The 25771-nt window shown below is 41.9% G+C and overlaps 1 protein-coding gene across 1 annotated transcript in view; it reads right to left on the bottom strand.

Moving 5' to 3' along the window:
- Positions 1-25771, bottom strand: part of LOC112561497 (mucin-12-like) — a 95937-nt gene that overhangs the window by 35275 nt on the left and 34891 nt on the right. Inside the window, exons 53-82 of the mRNA XM_025234032.1 lie at positions 22768-22803; positions 22114-22247; positions 21573-21702; positions 21121-21186; positions 20314-20346; positions 19498-20025; positions 19105-19277; positions 18621-18684; positions 17979-18038; positions 13837-13893; positions 13218-13347; positions 12378-12673; positions 11983-12155; positions 11502-11565; positions 10860-10919; positions 10557-10690; positions 10016-10142; positions 9110-9478; positions 8717-8889; positions 8233-8296; positions 7591-7650; positions 7288-7421; positions 6747-6873; positions 5925-6221; positions 5421-5593; positions 4034-4103; positions 2637-2693; positions 1795-1919; positions 1039-1168; positions 417-683 (exon numbers count right to left, since the gene is read on the bottom strand). Coding sequence (XP_025089817.1) covers positions 417-683; positions 1039-1168; positions 1795-1919; positions 2637-2693; positions 4034-4103; positions 5421-5593; positions 5925-6221; positions 6747-6873; positions 7288-7421; positions 7591-7650; positions 8233-8296; positions 8717-8889; positions 9110-9478; positions 10016-10142; positions 10557-10690; positions 10860-10919; positions 11502-11565; positions 11983-12155; positions 12378-12673; positions 13218-13347; positions 13837-13893; positions 17979-18038; positions 18621-18684; positions 19105-19277; positions 19498-20025; positions 20314-20346; positions 21121-21186; positions 21573-21702; positions 22114-22247; positions 22768-22803 — 4311 coding nt within the window. The remainder of the gene's footprint in view (positions 1-416; positions 684-1038; positions 1169-1794; positions 1920-2636; positions 2694-4033; positions 4104-5420; positions 5594-5924; positions 6222-6746; positions 6874-7287; positions 7422-7590; positions 7651-8232; positions 8297-8716; positions 8890-9109; positions 9479-10015; positions 10143-10556; positions 10691-10859; positions 10920-11501; positions 11566-11982; positions 12156-12377; positions 12674-13217; positions 13348-13836; positions 13894-17978; positions 18039-18620; positions 18685-19104; positions 19278-19497; positions 20026-20313; positions 20347-21120; positions 21187-21572; positions 21703-22113; positions 22248-22767; positions 22804-25771) is intronic.

Here is a 25771-nt window from a genome sequence, read left to right as displayed (position 1 = left end):
CAGAAACACATCAGGTGTAACAAAGAGACAAAATATTATGAATGAAAGAAAAAATTTCCAAAATGTTACACATACCTGTCATAGAAAACAATTTCATTTATAGCTGTCATAATTGATTTGCTATGGCTAATAATAGTAACCAATGAGGTATTGGACAAATCTAGCAAAATCTTTTACAGATAAGATATTCATGGTGCTGTCAAAGACATTCTTATATTGTCCTTTTTGATAAACTTAGCCATTAAACTCCTAGTTATGCTCAGTGACCTATGGGGTTACTTATGAGCAGGACAAACCTTTGTTTAGATTAATACAGCCAGTAAATATAAAACTACTTATAACCATTAATTTCTGCCTAAATTGTTGCTTAGCAGCAGATAGCTACAACCATAGCAAAAGGGAAAATGACCACATACTTGGGACAATAGATGTAGTGAGATGTGATGGAGTTGTCTCTGACTGTTCCCTTGTCTGTGGTGTTGTTACAGCTGGCGATGGAGTTGTCTCTGGATGTCCAGTTAAAGCACTTGTCTGTGAACCACTTGGTGTAGTCACAGCTGGAGAGAGAGTTGTCCCTGGCTGTTCTGTGGTTCCTGTGGTCTGTGGACCGCTAGGTGTAGTCACAGCTGGAGAGGGAGTTGTGCCTGGCTGTGGTGTTGGTGTGCCTGTTTTTGGATTGGGTACTGAAATTTGTCAAATGTTCTTTAGCCTAATCTACTACTAAATACTTTTGAATATGAAAGATATTTAAATTTAGACTGTTTTGTGTCTAACTTTCTTTCAGAATGAAGCAAAGTTAATGAAAGATATTTGGACAATATCAGTTCCATGCTTAGCATACTTTATTTGATTTGTTCAATAAGCACTGCATGCTTTTGTGACCCAATGTCATCCTTTTTCTCTGTCTCTGGGTGCAAACCTTTTACAAATACAGAAACGTGAAATTTTGAATTGGCAACGATAAAAGTGATTTAAATAACACCACACGTAAGCCATTCTAAAATCTACAGCTAATTCAAGCTTATTTGTACTGCTCACCTGTGACTAGTGAGCTACAAAGCTTGATTTGGCTAGGTGCAGGCCTTTCACCATCTGGAACATTCTGGGTGATTTCAATGATACTGAAAGGTCCTTGCTGGTCAATGAGCCTTGTTCCCTTCTCAATGAGCTGCAAAATCACAAGACAATTATAGGTCATCTTATTGGTCTAGCTTGTAAATAAACCCCTGCTTCCAAACCTATGCTGCTGAGCTACGTAAGCTACAAGTCTAACGTTACATACAATACATGACTGCTGTATATATTGCTATATATGGTCAAGTAATATCCAAATCAGTGGGCTGTCTCTGCTTTGGCAAGTTTGTTCCTAGGTTACAGCATATAAAATTACTAGACACAGTCATTTACATTACTTCTAGTGACATAGTTCTTCATGTTCTTAAATTTAGTATGTATTCATACCTCTGTACGTCTCGTTGTATTGTCAGTTATTAGTCTTTTGTTTGTGGGTTTTTTGTTGTGTTTTGTTTGTGTTTTTTTACCTTGCATGGTGGTTTGTGCCACTCTTAGAGATTTCACTGCATGGGACTCGGGTTTTTCAAATTTCATTTTTTTTTTTTTATTTTCAGCCTTTCTGAAGTATGTGCATTTGTTGAATATGCTTACTTTCAGTGACCAGTATAGTTATTTTTGCTATCAAGAATACTACTGAGCTACATAAAGATGAGTATGCAATGATCAGATTACGGGTTTTTTTCCCCATAGGAAAAAAGAAGATTGACATAACCATATTACCTTCAACTGTCGGAAAACTTTGAAGGAAGAAACTATCGTTTTGTCTTCTTGAGGTGTGATGATATAAAGTTTGCTCTTCGTATTCTGGATTAGAAGCTCTCCAAAAGGAGTGGAATTTTCAGTAACTAAGAACAAACAAGCAAAAATTTCCAGCTATTTAAGAATTTAAGCATGACTATATTTACAAAGTCTTGACTGGTTGAAAACACAGTTATCATTAATATAATAACAATTTATGATAAAAACTACCATAACAAATAAATGACATATGAGTGAACCGAATGTCCTATGTACTGCACTGACTGAAAATTCATACTAAATTTTTATATTTACTTAAAAGCTAAGTACCTTTGGCAAAGAACATGATGGATGGTTTCCCTTATGTATGCCAAAAAGAGATATTAACAAAACATTATGGATTAATTAGACACTACATGAGCTATTTTATATATATATTTTTGCATGTAACTTTTTATAAAATACTTATTTTTAATAATTATATAAGAATGATCACTGTGTATTTTTGCTTCCCTTACCATCCAGCTGTTATATGTGAGATGACAATTTAGTAACATGGTGAACTAATTTTAGATTTAATCACAAATACTTCACTTTAAGGAAGAAAACCATATAAATTGATGCTCTTTCTAAAGATTTACATGATATGATTGCTGTCTTCTCAGATAAAATCTTTTTACATCATTCTGGCTTTTAAATACTTAATGGATCGTTGTATCATAATGCCATTAGTGATCTAAACCACAGTATTTTGTAAAGCACTTCCATTTAATTTTTTTATAAAGTGTTAGATGCACCTTTGGTCCTTTAATTACTAAACTCACTCAAAGATGTTGGACTCGCAATCTCTGCTGTTCCTGATGGAGAAGAGTCTGGTGTTTCTACCAAACATAAATCCAATACAATGCATTGAGAAACAGCAACTCCATGCTACAGCTCCATGCTGACACTGACTATCCTAGCATGTAAAGTTACTAAGATCGAAGCCTAAAATTGCAGAATTGTAACTGGGATAGCTGTGTAGCAGCTTATATCTACTTTTAATAAGCCTTCCTATTTCTTCCCAGGTAGTACACATTTTCATATACAAACACTAATGTAGCTTATCCTTGGCATATATAGACTGACTCCACACATAATCTGAGAGCATAAAAGAATACAAAACCTGTGTGTGTGTGTGAATAAGAGAAAGGCAGGATATATAATGGGGTGGGGGAAGTATGACTGACACTGTATTATGAAGGCAAATTCCGATGGTATATAATTTCCACAAGGTTGAAGTATTGTCATTATTAAACAAAAGAAAAACTGATGCCACTTGATACAATAAGAGAATGGAGCGTACATTAAAAGCATGAGCAGTAAGAATATGTTTTCAATCAATTAATCAATCACATTTATTGAAAATCTGATTCTGGTCTCACATTGCCAAAAGAACACGTTTACAAACATTAAATTGTGGAAACTGACACACACAGCAAGTTGGTTACCATTGAAGATAAACTGGAGAAACCCTAAGCCATTATACATTTGCAACCTAGCAAAAAGACATTGTACTGAAAAGTTTATGAAACACAAAATTAACAAAAGAAGGAAAGACTTTTCCATGTGGAAAAAAAGTTTCAAGCTCCTATTGTTAAGAATCGAAATGATTTATATCCTCAAAATGCTATGGTATGGGAGTGTTTTGTGAAAGGAAACAGAAAACTAAGAACAAACTAGACACTTTGGAAAAAAATATATGAAAAAAATTCATTCTGATAACATTAAGCCAAAACATCCTCAAACTTCTTAGACAAATAAATTGTACCAACATCAAGAAGAAAAAGAGGCTGGGATTAGTTCCAAAATTACCCAGAGTGGGTGCCCAAAAATGGCTTGTTGGTAACAACGGATGGAAAATGTGTGCACTTTCGAAAAAAAAAAAAACTATGGTTAATAACACTAGAAATGAACCGATGAAAGAACCTGAGACATTATCAACAAACGTATTCTGGTCTCCAGCATTGGATAAAACCTTGAGTATCACTTTGGCACAAAAGTCACCACTTAACAAGTAGCAGTTCAAAGACAACACTGTTGTGAAGGGAAAACTAGTCAAGTGTATTTCTAACAAGGAATTCCTAGTGTTACTGACGCTAAGGTGGAAGGGAATGCATTATGTACAGATTCTGAGAAAAAAATATAGATATCATTTCCTTTTTACTTTATCAATACTCACCTCCTTCCGGTAAAGCCACAATTATAGTTTCACCTGCTTTTACAGTAATAGAGTTGTACCCATTAAGAATCTGAAACAAGTTTATCTTCTTTTTAGATCTGCGCATGTAGATGATAATAAAAGAAGCACAACTTGTAAAATCATAACTCTTATAACAATAAAGTACACTCACTAAACATGGATGGAGTAGTAACATGAAATATTATGTAATTTCATCCAGTAAATTAGATGGAGTGCCCCTAAAGCTGCCAACTCAGATTTATTACCTAACAATCAAGTTCTATCAAAATTGTCATGTCCCTTTATTTCTTGTCATGTTGTTCCCACCTGCCTCTCTAATGGCATGCTCTGTGATTGAAATAATAGGGCTGTCACTAAAAACTAAAAATAGTTATGCAGACCAACCCAGTGGCTACTAAGCCTTCCAGCTTAAAGGTCATATAGTTGGCAGGCGGTCAGCCACAGTGCTCAGGATAATGCTATCACAAAGGCTCACCATACCTGTGCAAGTATGTAAATGTGTACACCTGTGTGTGTTCATGAGTCAGTCCCCTATCCCGTGCTACTAGACCTAGAAACAAGGCCTCCTAAAACACCAAGATCAAACCCTACTTTGGATGCTACAATTGGGATTGTAAGTTTAGGAGGGTTTGGAAATGGCAAGTCTTATGGTATTCAATAGGGTGCATTAAATAAGTAAATGCTGAGAAAGACAAAGAACAGAGACTGCATTTCTACAGACACACTCTCTGGAAATAAAAGTGTCAAAATATACATAAATCATGAGAAATCATCAATAACAGGTTTATTGATGTTTCATCCTTTTTGCAATCATTTTTATTTTTCATTTATTTTTATTTATTTATTTTTAACCATGAAACATTCTGAGATAAACTCCCAGGGTAAGTGTCTCTTTGAGCAAGTCATCCTATTGCCACATATCTCCCTGCCTAATTGCACCCTTGAAAGGAGTGCAACATACATCCCAGTGTATTTTTAAGAATAGTCTCCTACAGACATAAGCCCAATACACATCTTGTTCTGTCACAACTGGTATGTACAGAACCTGCTCTCCTTTCAAAGCACCTTAAAGGACGTCACTATTGAGTCCAAGGTACTGCTCCCCATCATAGCAGAAAACTCTTAGTGTCTATCACTACATTATAAAATTGGACATGTACCAATCCGCAGCCTTATGCTCCTCAAGGGAGAATCAAGGAATAAACTAGCCAATCTATCAATATCACATTTATGCTGTGATGTGCATTAGAGAGAAATTTATAATTTAGGCTTACAGCAGTCTTTAAGCCTGCATCTGAGATTGTCGTGCTCTATTCCCCATTAAGACTATATTTAGAAAAAAACAAACAAAAATCAGACTAGTTACCTGTTGAGAAGATACAAAGATTTGCTGGTTGTCATGAGTGAGGACACCTTTCACATAAACATTAGAAGGTATTTCCATCAACCGCATGACATCTCCATATAAAGACTTTACTTCATCCAGGATTGGTACCTCTTTAAATTCCATGTCCTCTGAACAAACTGTTACACTGGGTCCTTGAGAAAAAATATTAAAAAAACCATAAAAAATAATTTTAAAATGACTGCATAAAAAGTCATGTAAAAACATTCATCATCAACTAGGCCTTAACTGTTAGTGAAAAGGAATAGAAAAAATTGAAACGAACAAAATGTCTGTCACAAATCGTTATATTTACCACATCATCAATCAATGTCATCTTCAATCTTGAAAACTCTCTGTACAATTTACACAGTTCAACTCCCTTGATTAATCTACCACCATCCACATGAACCATTTCGCTCTGGAAACGTATTCACTGCACAAAATGGACAGCATTGAAAGCAGGCACCTCAAAAAGCTCCTTACCTTTAGTAGGGGTTGAGGAAAGTGATGGAGTTGTCCCTGGCTGTTCTGTGGGTCCTGTGGTTTGTGGACCGCTAGGTGTAGTCACCGCTGGTGAGGGAGTTGTTCCTGGGCGTTCTGTAGGTCCTGTGGTCCCTTCTCCACCACGAGGTGTCGTCACAGCTGAAGAGGGAGTTGTCCCTGGCTGTTCTCTGGGTCCTGTGGTCTGAGGACCGCTAGGTGTCGTCACAGCTGGCGAAGGAGTTCTCTCTGTGGTCTGTGGACCGCTAGGTGTCGTCACAGCTGGCGAGGGAGTTGTTTCTAGATATCCAGGAGTAGTTTTCAACTTCAGTCAATCATGCTGCTCTAATCACTATTTCGGAAACTATCTTACAGTTCACAGTCTTTTGCTTGCATCGCTTTCTACATGACAACATTTTTCTTTACGTGCTCTCACCTCACTTGCACCACAGCATTTCCATACGCTGACAACCAGCTTTGAGTGCTTGTCTTATTTTGTCACTGATTCAGCGGAATATACAAAAATATTATTTTCCAATCAGAAATCTTGTGCATGTGTGTTAAGTTGCGATGTTGTTGTTGTTGTTGTTGTTGTTGTTGCTGCTGCTGTTGCTGCTGCTGCTGCTGCTGTTTTGTTATTTATGTGCTGAAATCTCCGTTTGTTCATAAAAGTAGCTTAATAGGCTGCATCAGGTATCATCATGTATCATTCACTGACTTTGTCATTCCTTTTCTGTTTCACTGACGTGCCTGCTCTAAATATTGCTTGAACGGTGCATGAGTTAGGAACTGCCAAACAATGGAAACCCTCAAATCCATCATTACCTGTAGATGGTGGCGTACAATATGTGAACCGAGTACGGGGTGGATTTTCTTCACCAGGTGACACAGGGATGACACTGATGACAACAGGTCCATTCTTCCCCACAGGTACTTCTCCATTTTGCCCAGGCTGTTGAAAAGCAAATAAACGCAACTTTACAAGCAACACAAAAGTTCTGTATCCCTTTGTTTTGCTGTTTTATACTGCTAAGATATAGACTCACTTCAGCACGCTTGCTTGGCATCATCATTTATGCTTCATTCAAAGCATGCTCGTCGCCTCAGCAGCCTGAATGCTTTAAGAAACGCCCATTCTTACTGTCATAGCTGCCGCTGCTGCTGATTTTGCCCCATGCGTGCATTCACCTAAAGCATTCATTCACAATCAATCAGAAGAACACACGCATACAAAACCAGTGCATGCTGGGAGGCGTGAAGCAATGCTGCTCCATTCAAAATGTTTGCAACTTGCTACTACCCTTCTTCATCGCTACGTCTCAAAGCAGTTTACTTCAGCCTCCAAAATAGGATATGCTTCACTTACTTGAACTGGTGTATATAGCGCAGCCTCAGGGGACTGTACAACAGTCACTGTCCCCGGCACGATCAAACTATACAAATTTATTTGTTGCTGGTTGGGTGCAGTGTAAGTAGCATCGGGTTGTTGTCCAGGCCCAACTATCAGACAGAAACATTAGCACCTCACAAACTACGGCAAAACGGATGGCAGATTATTTCTCTAATGTTTATATGCAGTAGATCGTAGCGCACTGCATCATGTAAAGACATTCTCAAAGGGTTTTCAGATGAAATTATGCACACGCACAAGAATGTCCATCTAACTTACTCAGATCTTGAGGTCGTATTGGCTCTTCTGTGCTTGATGGAGGTGCAGACGGAAGTGGTGCTGAAACATACACAAACACACCTATGCAGTCAGGGCTGCTGATGCACTGGCTAACCCAAGAGCTCAAGAAGCTCATGCACAAACATGAAATCAAATTCACAACTCCTCATTGCTATCAAAACCAGATGGTGCACCCGTTCCAAAATGGGCAGTTGTGCTCCACGGTTGTTTATCACAGTCAGCGGTGCTCATTCGCACACGTGCAGTTTACTTCTACATTCTAGTGGGCTAGCCACAAAATCCCCAACTACAGATACAAAGGACCTCCTTCCCCACCCCAAACCCCTCATTCACGAAGACTAAATAAGTAAGCCTCAACTCAAGTACACTGTATTTCCTTTCCTTTCAACAAAGCAGTTTTGAAACAAAGCCAAACAAACCTCTTACCACTCTAGTTTTATCATCAAGTGCCCATCTTAGCAATTCCACAAAAGCAGCTACTCAATTCGTTTGCACACTTGGTCAGATTTTCTTCCAAAACCTAGCATTGTTTCACTTTTACAACCAGTGCGTCCTGCCTCTTTCGTACCTTCTCATACAAGCATTAGACCCCATGTCTTTCACAAAAACAAGACAACTCACCTCCTGCCGGTACCTCAATAAACACTTGGATGTCTTTTGGCACCTTTACAGATTCATCAGTAGCCTGCACACAGAAACGCAAATATATTGTTAACAAATAATGTTCAGGTTACCAGCTACACACCAAGAGCCAGGTGCACACACGCATGTCACTAGGTTCTGGCAGCAAGACGAAATGGCGTGCAGTCACATAAAATCTGCACAATGGCTCAGCAGTTTGGCTTACCATGCTATGAACTGTGCGCCTGGCCCTGGGCCCTTAGACAATACTCTTCTTGCAAACATCTCCCTGTCACCTGCAAACTGCCTGTGCTTCTCGTGCAAACACCCCATGCCTGCGCCAAAACACTCTACCGAAAATGCACCTGCGCTCTACATTGTCCTTTGGCGTCTGCTACGATCATACAGATCCATCTGCCTGCACCCACATCAAAATAAATTCTCGCACATGTCAATAACTGCCCCAGCAAAAATGCAAAGCTACCTTAATAAACAGCAGAGTCCTTGGTGTGTCCTCAGGCTTTGGTGTTTCCTCGGCACTTTGCACATAGGTTTTATCGTCAAATGTAACCTTCTCTGCCTTGAGCGTCGTGCTATCTAGGATACGCTGAACAGAACCAGCAGGTGGTTCCTGGGCACTCATCTGATATGGACAACCTGTAACATCAGCAGCATCCTAAGCATCTTTGTCATGTCGTTATATTTACCACATCATCAATCAATGTCATCTTCAATCTTGAAAACTCTCTGTACAATTTACACAGTTCAACTCTCTTGATTAATCTACCACCATCCACATGAACCATTTCGCTCCGGAAACATATTCACTACAGAAAATGGACAGCATTGAAAGCAGGCACATCAAAAAGCCCCTTACCTTTAGTAGGGGTTGAGGAAGGTGATGGAGTTGTCCCTGGCTGTTCTGTGGGTCCTGTGGTTTGTGGACCGCTAGGTGTAGTCACCGCTGGTGAGGGAGTTGTTCCTGGGCGTTCTGTAGGTCCTGTGGTCCCTTCTCCACCACGAGGTGTAGTCACCGCTGGTGAGGGAGTTGTTCCTGGGCGTTCTGTAGGTCCTGTGGTCCCTTCTCCACCACGAGGTGTCGTCACAGCTGAAGAGGGAGTTGTCCCTGGCTGCTCTGTGGGTCCTGTGGTCTGTGGACCGCTAGGTGTCGTCACAGCTGGCGAAGGAGTTCTCTCTGTGGTCTGTGGACCGCTAGGTGTCGTCACAGCTGGCGAGGGAGTTGTTTCTAGATATCCAGGAGTAGTTTTCAACTTCAGTCAATCATGCTGCTCTAATCACTATTTCGGAAACTATCTTACAGCTCACAGTCTCTTGCTTGCATCGCTTTCTACATGACAACATTTTTCTTTACGTGCTCTCACCTCACTTGCACCACAGCATTTCCATACGCTGACAACCAGCTTTGAGTGCTTGTCTTATTTTGTCACTGATTCAGCGGAATATACAACAATATTATTTTCCAATCAGAAATCTTGTGCATGTGTGTTAAGTTGCGATGTTGTTGTTGTTGTTGTTGTTGTTGTTGTTGTTGTTGTTGTTGTTGTTGTTGTTGTTGCTGCTGCTGCTGCTTTCTTATTTATGTGCTGAAATCTCCGTTTGTTCATAAACGTAGCTTAATAGGCTGCATCAGGTATCATCATGTATCATTCACTGACTCCGTCATTCCTTTTCTGTTTCACTGACATGCCTGCTCTAAATATTGCTTGAACGGTGCATGAGTTAGGAACTGCCAAACAATGGAAACCCTCAAATCCATCATTACCTGTAGAAGGTGGCGCACAATATGTGAACCGAGTACGGGGTGGATTTTCTTCACCAGGTGACACAGGGATGACACTGATGACAACAGGTCCATTCTTCCCCACAGGTACTTCTCCATTTTGCCCAGGCTGTTGAAAGGCAAATAAACGCTACTTTACAAGCAACACAAAAGTTCTGTATCCCTATGTTTTGCTGTTTTATACTGCTAAGATATAGACTCACTTCAGCACGCTTGCTTGGCATCATCATTTATGCTTCATTCAAAGCATGCTCTTCGTCTCAGCAGCCTGAATGCTTTAAGAAACGCCCATTCTTACTGTCATAGCTGCCGCTGCTGCTGATTTTGCTCCATGCGTGCATTCACCTAAAGCATTCATTCACAATCAATCAGAAGAACACACGCATACAAAACCAGTGCATGCTGGGAGGCGTGAAGCAATGCTGCTCCATTCAAAATGTTTGCAACTTGCTACTACCCTTCTTCATCGCTACGTCTCAAAGCAGTTTACTTCAGCCTCCAAAATAGGATATGCTTCACTTACTTGAACTGGTGTATATAGCGCAGCCTCAGGGGACTGTACAACAGTCACTGTCTCCGGCACGGTCACACTATACACATTTATTTGTTGCTGGTTGGGTGCAGTGTAAGTAGCATCGGGTTGTTGTCCAGGCCCAACTATCAGACAGAAACATTAGCACCTCATAAACTACGGCAAAACGGATGGCAGATTATTTCTCTTGTGTTGGTATGCAGTAGATCGTAGCGCACTGCATCATGTAAAGACATTCTCAAAGGGTTTTCAGATGAAATTATGCACACGCACAAGAATGTCCATCTAACTTACTCAGAAGTTGAGGTTGTGTAGGCTCTTCTGGGCTTGATGGAGGTGCAGACGGAAGTGGTGCTGAAACAGACACAAACACACCTATGCAGTCAGGGCTGCTGATGCACTGGCTAACCCCAAGAGCTCAAGAAGCTCATGTACAAACATGCAATCAAATGCACAACTCCTCACTGCTATCAAAACCAGATGGTGCACCCGTTCCAAAATGGGCAGTTGTGCTCCACGGTTGTTCATCACAGTCAGCGGTGCTCATTCGCACACGTGCAGTTTACTTCTACATTCTAGTGGGCTAGCCACAAAATCACCAACTACAGATACAAGGGACCTCCTTCCCCACCCCAAACCCCTCCTTCACGAAGAATAAATAAGTAAGCCTCAACTCAAGTACACTGTATTTCCCTTCTTTTCAACAAAGCAGTTTCGAAACAAAGCCAAACTAACCTTAACCACTCTAGTTTTATCATCAAGTGCCCATCTTAGCAATTCCACGAAAGCAGCTACTCAAATCCTTTGCACACTTGGCCAGATTTTCTTCCAAAACCTAGCATTGCTTCACTTTTACAACCAGTGCGTCCGGCCTCTTTCGTACCTTCTCATACAAGCATTAGACCTCATGTCTTTCACAAAAACAAGGCAACTCACCTCCTGCCGCTACCTCAATAAGCACTTTTGTGCCTTTTGGCACCTTTACAGATTCATCAGTATCCTGCACACAGAAACGCAAATATATTGTCAACAAATAATGTTCAGGTTACCAGCTACACACCAAGAGCCAGGTGCACACACGCATGTCAGGTTCTGGCAGCAAGACGAAATGGCGTGCAGTCACATAAAATCTGCACAATGGCTCAGCAGTTTGGCTGACCATGCTATGAACTGTACGCCTGGCCCTGGGCCCTTAGACAATACTCTTCTTGCAAACATCTCCCTGTCACCTGCAAACTGCCTGTGCTTCTCGTGCAAACACCCCATGCCTGCGCCAAAACACTCTACCGAAAATGCACCTGCGCTCTACATTGTCCTTTGGCATCTGCACCGATCATGTAGATCCATCTGCCTGCACCCACATCAAAATAAATTCTCGCACATGTCAATAACTGCCCCAGCAAAAATGCAAAGCTACCTTAATATACAGCACAGTCCTTGGTGTGTCCTCAGGCTTTGGTATTTCCTCGGCACTTTGCACATAGGTTTTATCGTCAAATGTAACCTTCTCTACCTTGAGCGTCGTGCTATCTAGGATACGCTGAACAGAACCAGCAGGTGGTTCCTGGGCACTCATCTGATATGGACAACCTGTAACATCAGCAGCATCCTAAGCATCTTTGTCATGTCGTTATATTTACCACAATCATCAATCAATGTCATCTTCAATCTTGAAAAACTCTCTGTACAATTTACACAGTTCAACTCCCTTGATTAATCTACCACCATCCACATGAACCATTTCGCTCCGGAAACATATTCACTGCAGAAAATGGACAGCATTGAAAGCAGGCACATCAAAAAGCCCCTTACCTTTAGTAGGGGTTGAGGAAGGTGATGGAGTTGTCCCTGGCTGTTCTGTGGGTCCTGTGGTTTGTGGACCGCTAGGTGTAGTCACCGCTGGTGAGGGAGTTGTTCCTGGGCGTTCTGTAGGTCCTGTGGTCCCTTCTCCACCACGAGGTGTCGTCACAGCTGAAGAGGGAGTTGTCCCTGGCTGCTCTGTGGGTCCTGTGGTCTGTGGACCGCTAGGTGTCGTCACAGCTGGCGAAGGAGTTCTCTCTGTGGTCTGTGGACCGCTAGGTGTCGTCACAGCTGGCGAGGAGTTGTTTCTAGATTCCAGGAGTAGTTTTGAACTTCAGTCAATCATGAGGCTGCTCTAATCACTATTTCGGAAACTATCTTACAGCTCACAGTCTCTTGCTTGCATCGCTTTCTACATGACAACATTTTTCTTTACGTGCTCTCACCTCACTTGCACCACAGCATTTCCATACGCTGACAACCAGCTTTGAGTGCTTGTCTTATTTTGTCACTGATTCAGCGGAATATACAACAATATTATTTTCCAATCAGAAATCTTGTGCATGTGTGTTAAGTTGCGATGTTGTTGTTGTTGTTGTTGTTGTTGTTGTTGTTGCTGCTGCTTGCTGCTGCTGCTTTCTAATTTATGTGCTGAAATCTCCGTTTGTTCATAAACGTAGCTTAATAGGCTGCATCAGGTATCATCATGTATCATTCACTGACTCCGTCATTCCTTTTCTGTTTCACTGACGTGCCTGACCTAAATATTGCTTGAACGGTGCATGAGTTAGGAACGCCAAAACAATGGAAACCCTCAAATCCATCGCATTACCTGTAGAAGGTGGCGCACACATATGTGAACCGAGTACGGGTGGATTTTCTTTCACCAGGTGACACAGGCGGATGACACTGATGACAACAGGTCCATTCTTCCCCACAGTACTATCTCCATTTTGCCCCAGCTGTGAAAGGCAAATAAACGCTACTTACAAGCAACACAAAAGTTCTGTATCCCTATGTTTGCTGGGTTTCTATACTGCTAAGATAAGGCATCACTACAGCACGCTTGCTTGCATCATCATTTTATGCTTCATTCAAAGCATGCTCTTCGTCTCAGCAGCCTGCATGCTTTAAGAAACGCCATTCTTACTGTCATAGCTGCCCTGCTGCTGATTTTGCCCCATGCGTGCATTCACTCTCATTAGCATTCATTCACAATTCATCAATCAGAAGAACACACGCATACAAAACCAATCAGTGGCATGCTGGGAGCGTGAAGCAATGCTGCTCCATTCAAACAATGTTTGCAATCTCGCTAGCTACCCTTCTTTCATCGCTACGTCTCAAACAGCAGTTAACTTCAGCCTCCAAAATAGGATATGCTTCACTCTTACTTGAACTGGTGTGTAATAGCGCGCAGCCTCAGGGGACTGTACAACAGTCACTGTCTCCGCTGGACGGTCACACTAACATTTATTTGTTGCTGGTTGGTGCAGTGTAAGGTAGCATCGGTGTTGTCCAGGCCCAACTATCAGACAAAACATTAGCACCATCACAAACTACGGCAAAACGTTTATGGCAGCATCTATTTCTCTGATGTTTGGTATGCAGTTAGATCTAGCGCACTGCATCATGTAAAGACATTCTCAAAGGTTTTCAGATGAAATTATGCACACCGCACAAGAATGAGTCCATCTAACTACTCAGAAGTTGGGTGTTGTAGCTCGTTCTGGCTTGATGGAGGTGCAGACGGAAGTGGTGCTGTAAACAGACACAAACACACCTATGCAGAACAGGGCTGCTTGATGCTTTTGCGCACTGAGCTAACCCCCCTCAAGAGCTCAAGCAAGCTCATGTACCAAACCCCCCCTCCATCCGCTCCCCAGCACTCAAAATGCACAACTCCTCACTCACGCCTTGCTATCATCGCTCCTAACCATCGATGGTCCATGCACCCGTCGTTTCCAAAAGAACCAAATGGGCGCCCGCGCAGTTTGCTCCACGGCGCCCACTTGTTCATCACAGTCAACGGGCTCATTCTACAGCACACGTTGCAGTTCCGGGATACTTCTACATTCTAGTGGCTAGCCACAAAATCACCAACTACAGCTCTCCGTATACAAGGTCCGACCTCCTTCCCCACCCCAAACCCCTCCTTCGGCTCCGCGACGAAGAACCATAAATAAGTCTCCTGCCCTCTCTAAGCCTATGTCATGTCCCTTCTCTATACTCAACACACCTTTACTGTCTCCATTCCCTTCTTTTCTTTCCGCTAACAAGTAGCAGTTCCGCTCCGAAACAAAATTACGCTCCGCCAATCCGGCCTGACTAACCTTAACGGCACTCTAGTTTTTCATCAAGTGCCATCTTAGCAATTCCACGAAAGCAGGACTACTCAAATCCTTTGCACACTTGGCCAGATTTTCTTCCAAAACCTAGCATTGCTTCACTTTACAACCAGTGCGTCGGCCTCTTTCTACCTTCTCATACAAGCATTAGACCTCGCCGCCATGTCTTCACAAAAAACAAGGCTGCCGCGTAACTCCACCTCCTGCCCGCCCGCGCTACCTCGCCTCTCAATCAAGCACTTATGTGCCTTCATTTTGCACCTTTTACAGATTCATCAGGCCGATCCTGCATACACAGAAACGCAAATATTATTGGTCAACAAATAATGTTCAGGTTACAGCTACACCCAAGACCAGGTGCACACCGCATGTCACTAGCGAGGAATGATTTTCTGCAGCCGTCAGACGAAATGGCGTGCAGTCAACATAAAATCTCGGCCACAACATGATCACAGTGGTCCTCCAGTTACATGGCTCTGACCCATCTAGTAGCCGACTGTACCCTATGCCCTGGCCCTTAACAATACTCTGTCTTGCAAACATCTAGTGCCCTGTCACCTGCAATCGCTTCTCGCGACCACTGTTGGGCCTCGCCTCGTCATATACACTACGACCCTCCCATTCATCGCTTGCGCTATGTGCCCACACCACTCACCTCCGCCTACTCACGCACTCGATTCCTCCTAAAGCATGTTCCATAGCGCTGATGTGCCTTCTCTGTCTCAACCTGCCTCTACTTCGGCACGCCGATGTTCCCGCCCCTCCGACGCGCCGATCATCGTCTCTACTACACACTCCCTGTCTTCGCACGACTCACTCCGTCACCAATCATCTGCACCTCAAGCGCACTACTTGACCGTTTGGCTCCACTGTGCACACACTCTCCCGCATCATGTAACCATTCTGCTTCAGCCGATGTCCACTCAAAATAAACTACCACGTCATAATTTGCTTACGTTGGCTGCTCACATATCCGTGTCGTCTCCTCCGCACACGACAGCACGCAGAGACAGACCGACTATCATTACTGCCCGTATAGGACACCTGTAAATCATTACGCAGGCCCGTCTACTAGGTGCCATACCTTAATATGTTAGTGCTGAGCACATTGACCACTGCTGTTCGTCCCTCAGGGTAAGTATTCTTTCTCTTCCCTGACGCCAGCTATTCCTCGCCACTTTGCTACATCGAGGTTTTTAGCTCGATCAAACTGAACCTTCTCTACCTTGGCGTCGTAAGGGCTATCGTAGGATACGCGAACAGAACCAGCATGTGGTCCTGGGCACTCATCTGATATGGACACACCCTGTAACATCAGCAGCAGCTAAGCATCTCTTTCATGTCGGTTATATTTACCACATCATCAATCAATTCATTCTCAATCTTGAAAATAACTCTCACTGTACAATTTACACAGTTCTCAACTCCCTGCTATTAACTCGACCCCATCATCACATGACCACCCCATTTCGCTCCGGAAACAATATTCACTGCAGAAAATCTCTTATGGAGCATCTCAAAGCAGAACACAATCAAATCAGCCAGCCCCCCTCGAATACCTTTTCAGTAGGGGTGAGGTTTGGCTGACGGAGTGATGGTAAGTCTGTTCCTCTGGCTCTGTAGGATCCTTGGTTTGTGGACCGCTAGGCTGTACGTCAACCGCTGCTTCTGTTCCAGTGGGGAGGTTTTCCCTGGCTTCGTAGGTGCCTGTGGTCCCTTGCCACCACGAGTGTCGTCACAGCTGAAGAGGGAGTTTGTCCCTGGCTGCTCTGTGGTCCTGTGGTCTGTGGACCGCTAGTTCGTCACAGCTGGGCGAAGGAGTTCTCTCTTGGTTGTGGACCGCTAGGTTCGTCACAGCTGGCGAGGACAGTTGTTTCTAGATATCCAGGAGTAGTTTTAACTTCAGTCAATCATGCTCTCTAATCACTATTCGGAAAACTATCTTTACAGCTCACAGTTCTTGCTTGCATCGCTTTCTACTGACAACATTTTTCTATTACGTGCTCTCACCTCACTTGCACCACAGCATTTCCTACGCTGACAACCAGCTTTGAGTGCTTGTCTTATTTTGCACACTGATTCAGCGGAATATACAACAATATTATTTTCCATCAGAAATCTTGTGCATGTGTGTAAGTTCGATGTTTTGTTGTTGTTGTTGTGTTGTTGTGTTGTTGTTGTGTTGTTATCTTGTTGTTGTGCTGTCTGCACTGTCTGCTTTCTTATTTATGTGCTGAAAATCTCCGTTTGTTCATAAACGTAGCTTAATAGCTGCATCAGGTATCATCATGTATCATTCACTGACTCCGTCATTCCTTTTCTGTTTCACTGACGTGCCTGACTCTAAATATGCTTGAACGGTGCATGAGTTTAGGAACTGCCAAACAATGGAAACCCTCAAATCCATCATTACCTGTAGAACGGTGGCGCACATATGTGAACCGAGTACGGGTGGATTTCTTCACCAGGTGACACAGGTGATGACACTGATGACAACAGGTCCATTCTTCCCCACAGGTACTTCTCCCATTTTGCCCAGGCTGTTGAAAGGCAAATAAACGCTACTTTACAAGCAACACAAAGTTCTGTATCCCTATGTTTTGCTGTTTTATATTTATGCTAAGATATAGACTCACTTCAGCACGCGTGCTTGCATCATCATTTATGCTTCATTCAACAGCATGCCTTTCGTCTCAGCAGCCTGAATCTTTAAGAAACGCCCATGTTCTTACTGTCATAGCTGCCGCTGCTGCTGATTTTGCCCCATGCGTGCATTCACCTAAAGCATTCATTCACAATCAATCAGAAGAACACACGCATACAAAACCAGTGCATGCTGGAGGCGTGAAGCAATGCTGCTCCATTCAAAATGTTTGCAACTTGCTTACTACCCTTCTTCATCGTACGTCTCAAAGCAGTTACTTCAGCCTCCAAAATAAGGATATGCCTTCACTTACTTGAACTGGTGTATATAGCGCAGCCTCAGGGGACTGTACAACAGTCACTGTCTCCGCCACGGTCACACTATACACATTTATTTGTTGCTGGTGGGTGGCAGTGTAAGTAGCATCGGGTTGTTGTCCAGGGCCCAACTATCAGACAGAAACCATTAGCACCTCATAAAACTAGGCGCAAAACGGATGGCAGATTATTTCTCTGTGTTGGTTATGCAGTAGATCGCTAGCGCACTGCATCATGTAAAGACATTCTCAAAGGGTTTTCAGATGAAATTATGCACACGCACAAGAATGTCCATCTAACTTACTCAGAAGTTGAGGTTGTGTAGGCTCTTCTGGGCTTGATGGAGGTGCAGACGGAAGTGGTGCTGAAACAGACACAAACACACCTATGCAGTCAGGGCTGCTGATGCACTGGCTAACCCCAAGAGCTCAAGAAGCTCATGTACAAACATGCAATCAAATGCACAACTCCTCACTGCTATCAAAACCAGATGGTGCACCCGTTCCAAAATGGGCAGTTGTGCTCCACGGTTGTTCATCACAGTCAGCGGTGCTCATTCGCACACGTGCAGTTTACTTCTACATTCTAGTGGGCTAGCCACAAAATCACCAACTACAGATACAAGGGACCTCCTTCCCCACCCCAAACCCCTCCTTCACGAAGAATAAATAAGTAAGCCTCAACTCAAGTACACTGTATTTCCCTTCTTTTCAACAAAGCAGTTTCGAAACAAAGCCAAACTAACCTTAACCACTCTAGTTTTATCATCAAGTGCCCATCTTAGCAATTCCACGAAAGCAGCTACTCAAATCCTTTGCACACTTGGCCAGATTTTCTTCCAAAACCTAGCATTGCTTCACTTTTACAACCAGTGCGTCCGGCCTCTTTCGTACCTTCTCATACAAGCATTAGACCTCATGTCTTTCACAAAAACAAGGCAACTCACCTCCTGCCGCTACCTCAATAAGCACTTTTGTGCCTTTTGGCACCTTTACAGATTCATCAGTATCCTGCACACAGAAACGCAAATATATTGTCAACAAATAATGTTCAGGTTACCAGCTACACACCAAGAGCCAGGTGCACACACGCATGTCACTAGGTTCTGGCAGCAAGACGAAATGGCGTGCAGTCACATAAAATCTGCACAATGGCTCAGCAGTTTGGCTGACCATGCTATGAACTGTACGCCTGGCCCTGGGCCCTTAGACAATACTCTTCTTGCAAACATCTCCCTGTCACCTGCAAACTGCCTGTGCTTCTCGTGCAAACACCCCATGCCTGCGCCAAAACACTCTACCGAAAATGCACCTGCGCTCTACATTGTCCTTTGGCATCTGCACCGATCATGTAGATCCATCTGCCTGCACCCACATCAAAATAAATTCTCGCACATGTCAATAACTGCCCCAGCAAAAATGCAAAGCTACCTTAATATACAGCACAGTCCTTGGTGTGTCCTCAGGCTTTGGTATTTCCTCGGCACTTTGCACATAGGTTTTATCGTCAAATGTAACCTTCTCTACCTTGAGCGTCGTGCTATCTAGGATACGCTGAACAGAACCAGCAGGTGGTTCCTGGGCACTCATCTGATATGGACAACCTGTAACATCAGCAGCATCCTAAGCATCTTTGTCATGTCGTTATATTTACCACATCATCAATCAATGTCATCTTCAATCTTGAAAACTCTCTGTACAATTTACACAGTTCAACTCCCTTGATTAATCTACCACCATCCACATGAACCATTTCGCTCCGGAAACATATTCACTGCAGAAAATGGACAGCATTGAAAGCAGGCACATCAAAAAGCCCCTTACCTTTAGTAGGGGTTGAGGAAGGTGATGGAGTTGTCCCTGGCTGTTCTGTGGGTCCTGTGGTTTGTGGACCGCTAGGTGTAGTCACCGCTGGTGAGGGAGTTGTTCCTGGGCGTTCTGTAGGTCCTGTGGTCCCTTCTCCACCACGAGGTGTCGTCACAGCTGAAGAGGGAGTTGTCCCTGGCTGCTCTGTGGGTCCTGTGGTCTGTGGACCGCTAGGTGTCGTCACAGCTGGCGAAGGAGTTCTCTCTGTGGTCTGTGGACCGCTAGGTGTCGTCACCGCTGGTGAGGGAGTTGTTCCTGGGCGTTCCGTAGGTCCTGTGGTCCCTTCTCCACCACGAGGTGTCGTCACAGCTGAAGAGGGAGTTGTCCCTGGCTGCTCTGTGGGTCCTGTAGTCTGTGGACCGCTAGGTGTCGTCACAGCTGGCGAAGGAGTTCTCTCTGTGGTCTGTGGACCGCTAGGTGTCGTCACAGCTGGCGAGGGAGTTGTTCCTTCCTGTTTTGTTGTTTCCCATGTGTTTTGACTTGTTGCTGAAAGTTTCAAAAAAAGTTTTCAATAAGTTTTGCTTTGTGTGGTTTTTTTTATATGGTGGGGAATTCCTATTGAGCCCTTTGTGGATTTCCTTTTAAAATGGCTATATATGAGATATTTTGTGATTTAAATGTCCTTATCTGTTTTTCATGACCTTTTTAATAGTAGGTTTTAAAACCTTAAAGTAAATACTGTCACCAGTTTAGTGTGAAATGGATATGAAAATACGGATATAATAATATAATAATAATATAAAATGCATATTCAAAAAGTTACTTTTTCCTTACAGGTTTCTGTAGGTTGTAGTGAGCTGGTAAAGGCTGCAACAATAATGATTGAACGCATAAAATGACTTTTGCTTTTTACATTTACACATTTTTTTTTAAGACAGATATAGATATATTTGGAAAATTTGAATAGATATCAAATGAAAAGTAAGTGGCCCCATGCTTCATTGGGAATTGATATGAACAAGAAAAAGAATGAACTTCTGTTTATCTGCACTTATTATTGACTCTAACCTCTTAAGGACGTTTATAGTCCGCCACAGAATGATCAATAGTCCCAATTGCACACCAACTGCTAAATGCCAAAAATCGATTTTTACGAACTTACTAACAGCCAAAAACAATTACATCTACAGCTTTTTTTATAACAATAATAATAATTATTTTGTTTGGTGCAATATATTCACATAAATAGCTTAATATGTGTGTTTCATAAAAAATAATGATAGTGACACATACACATTTTGCAACTGCCCTATAGTTATTTCTTATACATGCGATAGAATTTGTAAAGTACATTTCCCTTGTGTTGATGTGTGCTTTGAGCTCAATGTGCTTATGAATGATTACAAGGAAATACAGCCTGCTGTCAATACATATCTAAGACTTGTCCTTAAAGCCACAAAGTCAGTTATGGTGAGATTTTTAAAAAATGGATTAGACTAACAAATATTTGATAAATATATTAGGAACGGTTTTCTAATGTGCCATAATATATTTACCAATGGCAAAAATAAACATTTTTCTCCTTTTTAATATTTTCCAATTTGTAAAGTCAAAGGGTTCTTAATAATGGCCATTATTTACCTGTTGAAGGGTGGTATGTTGTCAGAGCATGTGGTGTTGCAGTTGACGTGGAATATTGTAGTGTACCTTTAAAATGTTAAAAGGAAAATTAATGCCAATTACATGAGACGGCAAGGGATCATGAACTTTCCAAAGAAAGATAAAGAGCTGTTGTGCTTTTAGAGACACATGCAGACATACAGAATAATTCATTGCATTAAAAAAATAGTTGTGTATGATCTGCAGTGCCTATTAAAAGTTCTTTGCTAAATTAGGTCAAAGTTACCAGAAGGCTTCTTTGTCAATATTCAAATTCACAGCAAACTTTCTTTGATTTGTTCAATTGACTATATGCTTATACATATATATCTTCCTGTTCCCATGTCAATGTATTTAGAGGATTTATAAATCAAGAAAAATGCATAATTCCTTTTAAAATCTACAGCTTGTTTCGGCTTATTTGTCCTGCTCACCTGTGACTGGAGGCCCACAAAGCTTGATAAAAGAGGGTGCAGGCACTGAATCATCTTCAATGTTCTGGCTAATGAGAATGATACTAAAAGGTCCTTGACGATCAACAATTACAATGCCCCCCTCATTGTGCTGCAATAAAGAATCAGTAAAGAATAGCATCATCTGTCATGAAATGCTTGTTAGCTGTCTTTTTTTACTGATCTCAGAAATTGTTTCTAGATGTCAAGTAGAGCCTTTTTTGAACTCTTCTATCCATCTTCACCTTCCCCTGATTCATTAAGGAGAGGGCATACATAGTATATGTCATACATTATCTTATATTCATATTACAAACTTCATTTTTAAAAATAAGCTTTCAAAATCTGACCTTTGGCTTTAGAACAGCACATTAACCACATCACTATATTGAGTTTTAATAGTGCACCTCTAAAGATTACCATTTTGAAATTTATGCAAAATTTGTACATGCAAAATGCCTTAGAAACTATTAAATTATGCACTCTCCTTCCATGAAAGAAAAGAGCAATGTAGCAATCTCACCAGCACAGTTTGGAAAATCTCTTCTTTATTTAGAGACACAACTACTGTTGCATTAGTCTTGGGTGTGGTGATGACTGCATTGCCTCTCTCCTTTTGGATGTTAATTGCTCCAAATGAAACTGAATCTGGATTAACTAAGAAAAGAAAACTACTATTCAGGTTTAGCATGACAGCAAAGACTAGGCAAGTTGTAAAAGAACAATGAATTCTTAAAACATATAGTATCAGACAGTCTGAAAAGCCCTGGGTGAGAGTAAATACCTAAGGGCCAATGAATGTTTAAGCTAATAGCATGATGAATAATTCCTCTTATGTCTATCAGAACTATTTACCAATATCTTATGATTGAGTCAGCAGAACAATAGCTATTTTACTCTAGTGTATATGTTTTAACAGACCAGAAAAAATATTGTCAGTCCATAAGACCCTGCATCTTCTTATTTTCAATACATATCACCAGTCTTAAGGCAATGAACTGACAAGAAATTATTTCAAATAAATCTGTGATATTTCACTTTAAGCAACAACAACAAAATGTCAATCTCTGTTCCATTTTGGGATTTTTAATATGTTTACTGTTGTTTTTGAATCTTTATTTGCTATTCTGGTCTAAAGTGTCTTAAGTACATTTGCTTGTCTTATGGCTTAACTTACGCAAAGATGTTGGACCAATAGGATTTTCTGTTGTTCCTGCCAACCAAAAATAAACAAATTTATAATAAAAACAGATCCTTTGCTGCAATCTCCACTGTGTTCTTTTAAAAAAGAATACATTAATACAAAAAATTTACATTTATTTTAATCAAATATTTTATTAATAAAAGACCCTCTTAAAAGACAGTCAATATTTTAAACCCATTATGCCACTGGCAAAACCTGGCAACTAAGATTTTCATTTCAAGGTAAAAACTTCACTGAGCATCACTTAAGCTTCACTACAGAATACCCGAGGCATCTATAAATGCTTAGGAACACTAAAGTCACCAAAAATCACCTTTTGCACAGTTCAGGAGAAACAAAATATAGAAAATCATAGTAATAGCATAAATGTAAAAGGCAATAAAGTATTAAAATGTTTGATTCCAAAGAAATGTTTCATGCAACAAATGACTTGGTGGGAAGCAAATAAAGCAGAGAAAGTCTTTGATTTTCCTCGTTGGAAGTCTTGTAACTACTGCATAAGATACAATAATAATCATAATCATAATCATCATTTGGTAGATTGAGATCAGTGTATGTTTTAGTTCGCTATCATTATAGCAATAGATTTGTGGTGGGAGATGCTTTTTCTGCCATTATTGTGAACAGTACTAGGGGGTTCACTCAGAAGTGACATATTTGTTAAAGGACTTTGCTAAGATGGAGAGCAGGGGTGATTTCTGTGCACACCAGTTGCAAACAAATATAAAGTGCATTTAGATTAATCATTTTAACAGTGATGTGAAACTTCTTTCAGAGGCTGTATTATCCCACTTAGAAAATTATAGTCCTTAGCCTTAGCATTTTTCATGTGAACAGCTGTAGCTGACAACACTTATGTTCCACAGCCTTCAAGGATGCAGTTAGATGGGAAGGCAGGTGACACTAAAATAACGTGCTCTCAAAGATGTCATCTGGCACCTAACGGGCAGACACTTGCTGTGAAGGATCTTTTCAAGCAAAACATTTCCTTCATAAAATCAGTACATGAATGCAAAATGTGTGAAACTGTGTATTTACAAGATTTGTTATAATTTTGTGAATTTCTGTTAATTTGTCTAGATTTAATGGTAGACAAAGAAGGTATGCACTATCATTTTCAGAAAGCTACTACAGTCAACTGGTCCACATTCTTTGTCTCCCATAATATTTGCATAGAAAACACCAAAATACTTTTCTAGTTGTACACTTTGCTTGACCTACATTCCCAAGCTGTAGCATTGCAGGCAGAATCTAGTCTGGGTTTGGGGAGATTCTTGGGCAAAGGGATTGTCATGAACCAGCCTGGTCAAAGGCCAGAACAGGGCAGAAGCCAGGTGTGATAATTATAGGTGATCATCTATCATCAAAGAGGACAGTAATGGGAAGCTTTTTTGTCAGTATTTACGACTCGACAGGTCGCTTTGATTGATGAAGGCATGAAGGAAGGGATTGGTGTTTTACGCCGAGCCAGCAACAAAGGCTATATCATGGCCCTGTAAACAGATGCCACTTGCAGAGATAGAACAACGTGCCCGAGACGAGAGCTGAACCCAGGACAGCCAATTTTTACTGTATTGGTGATGGAGGCGTTAACCGTTACGCCACCAAACCGTCCTGATTGATGAAGGCCATCGAAGCCCCTGGGTGGGGAGTGGGACATAGCTCTTTATTGGTATAGAACGGTAGGCACTAGCTTCTTTATATAATATAGCGTTGGGGAAGGGTAGATTTGTTTCTGGGCTTCTCGTGATTTTTTTTAAAAAGAAGGCATTTGACAGAGTCGGGTACGAGGGGCAATAGCATGTGATGCGAAAATTCAACATCGAAGAAGGGCTCGTTCAAGCCGTCGAAGCACTGTACAATAGCTAAATGAGTACATACACTGCTGCTGATCAACCAAATAGGAGCTTACTTTTGCACCACAGTAGGCGTACGTCAAGGATGTACCCTATCACAGGTTCTCTTTAACATCTTCTGAGCGAACATCATGCTCTAAGCTCTCCACGACCATCATACTTTCATTTCCATTGATGAAAGACTGATCTGCAACCTACGCTTTGCAGACGACATAGATATATTAGCGGGCCCTAACAAAGAACTCCAGCAGACTGACAGTTCAAATTCACGTGGAATGGAGACCAGCACTGAAAAGTGCAAAGTTGTGGTCAATGACAGCGGCAAAGCAGAGATCTATGTGAAAGGGGTACAGCTCGAAGGGGTATAAGCAGCTTCAAGTACTTGGGAGCCGTCCTCTCCAAGGACGACTGTTCCACGCCAGGTATCCGCTTCAGGATCGCGACAGCAACAGCTGTAATAACTAAACTAGATAGTATCTGGCATACCCATAAGATAGGATTCACTTCCAAGTACAAGCTGGACAAATGCCTGCTACTGCCGATCCTGCTCTACGGATGTCACACCTGACCCTGTTCGCCGGGACGGAAAGGAGAATCCAGGCATTCGAGAACAAGTGCCAGAGGAGGCTGCTCCGGATCTCATTCATAGAACACAGAATCAACGAGTTTGTACGAAACAAGATTGCCACACGTTCAACAGTCAAGGGACGTAAGCTGGTCTTCTTTGGCCATGTGACCCGGCACAACACCCTGTCGAAGACTATCCTCCAAGGCATCTTGGAGGAAAGCCGACGCGGTGGTGGCTTAAAGACTGTACTGCATGGTCGTCCTGTACAGGACCTTCTCACTATCGCCCACAATAGGCAAGAGTGGCGGGTCCTATGAGCTGCCGCGTCTATCCATGTGCTTTACCCAACGACAGGTGCCGGTGTCACGATCTCCGGCTTTGCCCGAGAAGCTCTTTTGCCTTTTCACAGTTCACAGGTGCGGGGGTCAACAGGTGACGCATGCGCATACAGTATGAAAAAGGAAATCTTGATGTACAGTGAGAATTTAACGATGGTTAGCTAAGACAAATATTTTCCCATTACTTTAGCAAGGACAACCGTCTCTGAGCGCCG

This window comes from Pomacea canaliculata, linkage group LG4 (assembly GCF_003073045.1).
Source record: "Pomacea canaliculata isolate SZHN2017 linkage group LG4, ASM307304v1, whole genome shotgun sequence".
NCBI lineage: Eukaryota > Metazoa > Mollusca > Gastropoda > Architaenioglossa > Ampullariidae > Pomacea > Pomacea canaliculata.
This window is presented reverse-complemented; position numbering and strand designations above follow the sequence as displayed.